Genomic DNA, 8,311 nt, shown 5'->3' with positions numbered 1-8,311 from the left:
AGGGCTGGACTGCTAACTGGTTCAAAGTGATCAGCTGAACTGAGGCGCTCCGCTCTGCAGAGATTTACAGTCGCCTCAGAAATCCTAGGTAAGTGGCAGTGGGCTGGTTTTTGTTTTTATGTGTGCGTGTATGGGGGCAGGCTCTGAATACGTAAGCTTGGAGTTGAAGGAAGCAAAGATGACATAAGGCAAAATACAAACATAGACTTTATTAAATGCTGCTCAATCCCCTAATGAAGATCTTTCATTACAAAACAGTTTTCCACACAACTGCAAGTTAAGAGATTGGAATGGTACTCTGATAACAAAATATGTGAGAAAATACTTGACCAGGTAAAAACATACACGACCTCTCTAATCATGGTTTCAGAAGTCTAGAGGAAGCCTACTGCAGTCCTTGTGAGTAAGCCAGGCAGTGACAGCTAGCGCTGGGCATGGCCACGCTGTGAGCCCGCACCTCCATCCCTGGTCAGGAGGGACTGGGAAGGCAGAGGGAAGAGAGAATCGTGGAGAGGCGCCAGCCTCGCTCGCTCGCTGCCTCTGCTCATCTGTGCTCATCACTCTGGGAGTTGATGTACTCATGAGGATCAATCTCAAGGATTTGGTTTACTTTCCCAGCTTTTATTTATATTTTGTGCTTTAAAAAGCCTGGAAATTTAAGTTTTCTGCTCAAATTCCAGAGTTCAGGTAATTCCCTCCGTCATATTTCTGGGAGAGATAGGGGAGGAAGGGTAAGGATTATACCTTAGTTTTATTTTAGGAAATAACTCTTTTTCCTAGACTGTAACTAAGGTCTGCAGCAATGTGAAAAGCACATTATAAAAGGGAAAAATAATACAGAGCAGACTACTATCTATGTGCAACACAATCAAAAGAATTCAAGTCATAATTCTCACCACTCCCATAATTATCTCACGCCGTAGATGATAAAATGCATTTCTGTGAAACTTCAGAAGTGACACAATAGATCTGATTAGACAACAGTTACAATATCCTGTGGCCATGATATAACACAGGGCTATGTTTAGTCCGTATATTTTTTCATTTACAGTTGCGGGTGGGGGGGGGCAGGGGGGAATTGGCCTTTTAATTATACTGATGAGGTTTGTTTTGCAATTTTTACATACTCCAAAAGTGTGTACAAAACTGCACCTATCCAGCAGAGGTGGCGGGCATCTGTTCATTCAGCACTCGTATTGCTGAGAATACTGTGCATATTGTAAGCACTGTTCTGCTTTTCTAGAGCTTTCTTTAGCTTTAGCTCTTCTAACTTTTTCCATAATTCTTCACGTTCCAGTTCCTTCTTTTTCTCTCTGTAGACAAAAATTTTTATAATCAGAAAATTTCACCTCAGAACCTCGAGGGCAGTGGCCTCGAGGACTCACTGTCCGTGGCATCCACCTACGTCCTTCTAGTTGGTGGGCGAGCGCAATGCCCGAGTCCGTCTCCTAAAGGTCACTCTGAGGCCTGTGCAGCCCGGGTGCTGAACCCTCCTAACCTCTAATTCTCCTTAAAGGGCTGGCCGGGAGCAGTCGGTCAGTCTTGCAGACAGACTGCAGGCTATGGCCCTTTCCACTCCCTGCAGGGTCCTGCCCTGGAGGCCACATCACTAGGCACTCATTAGGTTACGGTATCCTACTATCTTCTGTCTCTTACACGCCAAACTAAAATCTGAAAGTTTGGGGAAAAAAATCCCTAAAAATAAGTGAAAATACAGGTTATTTCAATTGGTGAACTTCTAATTTAAGGAGAGCAATTGTAAACAATTGGTCCACGGGACCTGATGTGATTTGGATGCTGTGCCAATATCATGGTATTTTATAAGCAGATCATAAACAAGTTCTGTTTCCAAGTCTGCCTTACAGCCTACTTTATACCTTAAAATAGGTAGGTATGGTTATTATCTAATGTCAGTCTAATGATTGTCTTAGGACACTGCACTTTTCTAAGCAGACAGAGCAATAAACAGTTGCATACACAAAGATATCTAACAGTTGTAGTAACAAGGTTTTGATGTGTGCTGCAAAGTAGCAGTCTTGTTATTAAGAACCAATGTACCTCAAATTTGTACTACAATAAGCTTTACAGGGAGGGGTTAGACGCTGCCCAAATGGCTATAATGAGCTCAGTGACTGTTTTCTGAAAGGCTGTATGACTTGTAAAACAAGGACGTACACTATGGTCACAGAGGATTCCAGGGGACAAAGGTGCTGATTTATGCAGATATGCAATAATTGATTTTCCTTCATCATGTGAATAAAGACTGTTCAAATACAAGTGTCATATCCTAGGAACATTTCCATCCTTTCCATTGCTTGCTGGTATTCAAACCATGTAGCTGCTGCTTCCTGCTGGAGCGCTGCTCTCAAAAGAAATCCTAGCTGCCCTGCGCTTTGTCTGCTTGCCACAGACACAATAGGATGTGTGGTCAAAATGCATCAGCTTTTCTCAACAGGTAACAATACACAAGGTAATCAGTCAAAGCAAATAGTAGTTATTATTCTTACATGGTAAATGGGCTGAAGTATGACAGCTACTGTTCACCTTTTAATGTTTTAAATAAATACATGAGAAGGAAGGGATATCAAATTCTCAAAAAGATAAACACTAAGCCAAGTTCCTAAAGGGTGGTGTGTACTATCTTTTCCTTAAAGTGTACTTTACTGCCAGGAGCAAAATGTTGGGCTCTAAGCCTTGGGCACATCCTTCTGTGAGTTCCCTCTACTCCAAGGAGAACGAGGCTGAGTCCAAAGCTCCACCTTGTTAAAATCTGCAGCTTACCCCCACCAACTGCTGGTCAGGGGGCAGGGGAAGGCAAGGTCCACTGTGGTAGCCTTCTAATTGTACAAATCAAACTCCAAAAAATTATATTTTGTAATGAAGTCTGAGGTTCAGAATGAGGCAAATAGATGGTTTTCAATCCACATTCAACTACTGTTTAACCTTTAAGGAAGTAAATTATGTAACCGCCCTTCGACAATAGATGCTGTTAAACAAATAGTTTATCTGGGAATGACTCAAGAGAGTTTAGACACTTTAATATGGTAATGCTTAATGTATTCTACTTCTTAAATACTGTATTAATTAACCCAAATTACATTTAACAAACCTAATATGCAATAACAATACTTCAAGATATCACCTACCTTTGTCTTTCAGCTTTGTATGAGCTAGTAAGGTCATCAAAAAGTTTGCCGTTCATTTCCATGAGTGTTTTCAGCACATTGTACACCAGTGCTACAATGGTCCTACAATGAAAGGAAGCCAGAGCTGGGTTACCGATGCTAACAGAGAGGGGCTGTCACGCTCTGAAATGGACTGCATGTTGGCTGGTACACTGAATTCATTTCACAGCTGATGAAACAGATTCAACAATTTGCTCAAGGGTACCCAGTCAGCGGTGATAGCTAAATGTGTGGTTATTGTCAGGTTCTGCTCTAAGGTCTCTAAAAACCCTAACTAATAAAAAGATGAAAACGACCAGATTACAAAGCACAAACCAAAAATTAAAAAAAGTCAGGCTACAATAATTTGTAGAAAGCAAGAAGAAAAGGATGCTATCAAAGTCAGACAGTATAAGCATCCTTACTGTCACTTATCTGGCTAAGGCTGGGGTGGTGTCACCTGGGGTGTGTCCATATACTGAGTGCGAGCATGCCCAGGGGAGTGCTACCTTCAGGGAGGGTTACAATTTTAAGTTGAAGCAAGGGTCGTATTAAAGAGCATACACACACATTCATCAAGCTGAATTTATAGAAAGTATGGAACAGAATAATGGGTGGTGTGCACCTGTGAATAAATTCCAAATGTCTACAGAAAATCAAATGACAAAAATGTTACCCCCCACACAAGAAAACACGACCAACCGAAAAGATACTTACTGATTCCAGTGTTCTTTGGAGATTTTGTACAAACTACCAAACATAATTGGCAGAATTTTGTCAATGTTCTCCTCAATCAAACTAAGAATATATTCATTATTCCAGAAGTACAAGGCCCTTTCTGCAACCTAAGAAGACATGGGGACCATCAGCAGAAGGACAGCAGCACAGTGCGTCTGGGGTGAGGGACGGCACTGAGAACACTACCTGGAAGTGAGAACTGGACACACACTTGGAGATCTGTTTAAACAGCGGCTCTTCAATTTTTTTGAACTGTGTTGGTTCAATGACATCTAAGATTTCTTCAATTTCTCCTAAAAACATCACCTAGGTTAAAAAAATTTTCATTTAAGAGACCTAATGACAAAATATGTGATGCTAATACAGAAACCATACAAATGACAAGGTAAGCCTACAGGTGGCGGAGTGGGCACACCAGGTCTGGGTGGAATATGCAACTGATGTAACACGGCTCTTTTCTGAGTCTCCAGCTGGCTACAGACAGGCTCCGGCCGTGGCAGTGCCAATGCAGCCAGCTGCAGAGTCACCGTGCTTGGGCCGGACTTGAGACCTAGTAAAACATACTACGGTTCATGAACAAAACCCACCTCTTTCTGACTGCATGTTTTTGGCCAAAATTTTAGCAATCCTCTGATCACCTGCAAAAAAGGGTTAAAGATTAGCATGAATTAAACAATGTAAATTTCCAATAGTTGTGATTATATCAATATTCATTCTAACAACAATAACACCCCCCCCCCCAAATAATAAAAACCCTCACTGCCATCGGGCTGAATCTGTCTCAGAGTAAGTCAACACAGGGTTTCCCAGGCTGCAGAGTTGCACAGGCGCAGACGGCCTCCTCTTTCTCTAGTGGAACAGCTGGTGGACTCAGAGCGACAGTCTGAAGCGTGAAAGCCCAGCTCTTTCTGGTCAGGTTTCCCGGTTTTACTGGTTTTGAGCAGGGCCACTGAATCAGAGCCACTCGAGGGTAGTGCGTTGTTCTGTTACGTATCAGACCCTCTCCCAGATGGTAGGGACAAGACAGAAGAAGGCAGGAAGACTAACAATACCTGAGCAATTAAACATGTAGGTATAATTTTAATAGTAATACGTTCTATGAAGGAAAATATGAAAATAACTTGGTGAGATCCTCACCACCAACTTGGTGGGGGGTTATTTTAGGGGGCAACATTAAGGAACAGATAAAAGAAAGTTCCTCCATTCGCAGCTAGAACGACACCTTGATAATAAAGTACAGTAAAATACAAGAAAAGGTACCATGCATTTAAATGAGCATAGCTATTAAGCAAAATGAGTTAAAAGAATCAAAAGTATATTAGAACAATGTTACAAGCCCAATTATAATTTAACCCAGACTTCAGAATGGTTCAACTTACATTTAAAAGAAAAGAAATACACAACCATCTTTAAAGATTCTAAAGTCATTAATATTTTTTATTTATGGTATGTTCTGATAAAAGTTTAGTGAGTTAGAACCAAGAGCACTTATCAGTAACCATCACCTATGTAATGGCTTTACCAAGAGGGGGGCCTGGTGTTTGGGTAAAGTATGTCTTTGACAGTCTTTTAAGTTTATTTCGGATTTATTAGATGAGACAATGTAATATTGCAGTCATTATTCTCCCCTGCTTAATCCATAAATTCTCTTATCCACTGTAGAGATCTATAAATGTAAGCAAATAGGTAGGAACTTTTGGGGGTGGGGGTTGAATAGAATGGATCCTGCACTACTGATATCAACAACTACCATTTCCACTAGTGATTATAAAGATTGTGTCCCCTGGGCTTGCATGCTTTGAGAAAGCAACTAGGATATTGGAGAGGCCCACATGGACGAGGAACTGAGGGTGGTTCCAGCCAGCAACCAGCTAAGGACGCAGGGCCTTATTCCAACAGCGCTGGAGGAACGGAATCTGCCAACAAGCATGTGAACTTGGAAGCCCATCCTTCACCACCCGAGCCTTTATGTGAGACCTGAGCCCTGGCCAGCACGTCACAGCAGCCTTAGGAAAGCCCTTGAGTCACAGGGCCAGCTTGGATTCCTGTGTGCACAAGAACTGTGAGATCATAATACACGTTTTGTTGTGCAGCAATAGAAAATGAATAGTTCTCCACCCATGTCATACACACAAATCGATTCTGACCGTAGAGGAGATTCAATATTGATCACCACAAAGATGCACTCATCCTGATCACCAGATACATGCAGGAGATGTTGATTTGGAAAGAGGGTTTTTGCAAATAGCATTCAGTTAAAGCTCACAAGGTGAATCCCATCACTGCTTGTTTGACTGGGGCCCTAAATCCAATGACAAATGTCCTTATAAGGCATCGGTTCTCAACATGTGGGTCGCGACTCCTTTGGGGATCGAACGACCTTTTTATAGGGGTCGCCTGATTCTTAACAGTAGCAAAAATAGTGATGAAGTAGCAATGAAAAAAATCTTATGGTTGGAGGTCAGCACAACGTGATGAACTGTATGAAAGGGTGGCAGCATTAGGAAGGTTGAGAACCACTAAGATAAGGGATGCACAGAGGAGAGCGAGAAGGGAGAGCTAACATGGGAGGTGATGTGGCCATGGAGGCGGCAGCTGCAGTAACTCAGCCACCAGTTACGAGCATCTGGAGCCACAGGAGCTGGAAGGGCAGGGACAGACTCTCCCCATGCAGCATGGCCCTTTGTTCATTTAGGACTTAAGCTGCGAGAGAAGAAATGTCTGGGTGTTTATTAAGCCACTAGGTGTGTGGCAATTTGTTACAGCAGCCCCAGGGCACTGATATAAAGGAAACAAAGACTTTGAAGTTAAAAACTAACTTCATAAAATACCAGAGAATATTTCTATAATCTCAGGGAGTAGAAAGGCTTTCTTAGCATGACATCAAGACTAGAAGCCAGAGAGATTAATAATATTTATATATAATAGAAATTATGTATATGTATTCTGTAAGGCAAAGACTAAAAACTACATTAAAAACTTTAAAGAAAAAAACTCTCAAATGGAAAAAAAGAGACTGTACTAAGGAAAGAGGAGAAAGCAAGCAAGGGCACAGAAATATAAATGATCATCTGAACACAAGAAGGGTGACTCACTCCCTATAATAATAGCAAATACAAATCCAGTTAGCATACCATCTTACACTTATTAGACTAGCAAAGATCTTACAGACTTAAGATTCAGTATTGGACTGGGAGAAGGAATCAGGCATCATCACAGTCTAGATTAGAAAATTAAATGTTAAATATTTTTGGAAGGCGACCTCGAATGTTACAATTTGTGCGTATCCTTTGACATGGCAACCCGGGCCTTATTTTAAAATTATTCTTTAGATTTAGATATAGTGAAATGATTTGTCCTCTCTACTTCTGGTATATAATTCTAAGTGTTCTTACATGTGCATACATTTTTGTTCACCACCACCACACACACTACGCAGAATAATTCAATGCTCCTCAAAATGCCCTCATTTAACATGATTTCAACAGTGAAAAATTAAAATGATTCAATGCTTTGCTGATTCACAAAGGAAGCAACCTTTATTTTAAGATTATCTTAATCACCAAAGGCAAGGAATTGTTTTTAACCCCTGCCAGGTGGTTTTATAACTAATAAGTGGGTAAATCCTATTCCTTTAGAAAATTAAGAATTCCAGGGAATAGTTTTGGGACCTTCACAATATCGTTTAATTCTTTTTTTTTTTTTTTTCGTTTAATTCTTTAAGATGAATAGGATTTAAAAAGTTATCGATGTGTATGACCCAATCTATGAGGAATTTCAAACCGTGGGCACTGAGGCCGTCACCGTCAACGTACCCGTACCTATAGATTCCCCTCCAGTTGAGTTACTCACAGGACTCGTGACAACTCCTTTGCTTCCCAGTCCACTTCTCCGAATGCAGATTACGGAACCTCACCTTTCTTTATCTACCTAGTTTGTGCTTAAAGTACATCACTACTGTTGGTGTGCCTGTTCGGCCATAAAGCTACAATATACACCAAAGACGTACACATAAATAGAACACTTACTGGTTCTGTTAGTGTGGTATCTTTCTCCAGGAACTGGACAACGCAATAGGCTAGCTGAAATGTAAAAGACAATTTTTTTAAGTGTTACTGAGTGAAATCACACTCTGGGACAGGAATAAAAAAAAAAAAAACTAATACAACGGATTACCTCATTTTCAGAAACGGAATTCTAGCTTATTTCAATATAAAAATGAATCTGTGCTCACAATGGTGTAACTTAACTTTTTTTAGCATGAATTTTTGAATGTAAAGTTACTTGAAATAAGCTGGGTGCTAACATTTCAGTTAGGCAGCATGTTTTCTGCAGATCCCTGCGCTAGTCGTGAGGCATTCTGGAGCGTCCCTGACTAGTGATGCTTTACAGGTAGGAAGACGTGTACT

At 40.9% G+C, this 8,311-nt stretch overlaps 1 protein-coding gene across 1 annotated transcript in view; it reads right to left on the bottom strand.

Moving 5' to 3' along the window:
- Nucleotides 1-189: 189 nt before the first annotated feature.
- Nucleotides 190-8,311, bottom strand: part of PPP2R5A (protein phosphatase 2 regulatory subunit B'alpha) — a 66,766-nt gene continuing 58,644 nt past the window's right edge. Inside the window, exons 8-13 of the mRNA XM_004699873.2 lie at nucleotides 7,931-7,984; nucleotides 4,490-4,540; nucleotides 4,089-4,208; nucleotides 3,882-4,009; nucleotides 3,147-3,248; nucleotides 190-1,313 (exon numbers count right to left, since the gene is read on the bottom strand). Coding sequence (XP_004699930.1) covers nucleotides 1,181-1,313; nucleotides 3,147-3,248; nucleotides 3,882-4,009; nucleotides 4,089-4,208; nucleotides 4,490-4,540; nucleotides 7,931-7,984 — 588 coding nt within the window. The 3' untranslated portion in view covers nucleotides 190-1,180. The remainder of the gene's footprint in view (nucleotides 1,314-3,146; nucleotides 3,249-3,881; nucleotides 4,010-4,088; nucleotides 4,209-4,489; nucleotides 4,541-7,930; nucleotides 7,985-8,311) is intronic.

This window comes from Echinops telfairi, unplaced genomic scaffold, assembly GCF_000313985.2.
Source record: "Echinops telfairi isolate 266 unplaced genomic scaffold, ASM31398v2 ScPeMD7_7424;HRSCAF=8462, whole genome shotgun sequence".
Lineage (NCBI taxonomy): Eukaryota > Metazoa > Chordata > Mammalia > Afrosoricida > Tenrecidae > Echinops > Echinops telfairi.
The sequence above is the reverse complement of the archived record's forward strand: the minus strand, read 5'-3'. Positions and strand labels throughout refer to the sequence as shown.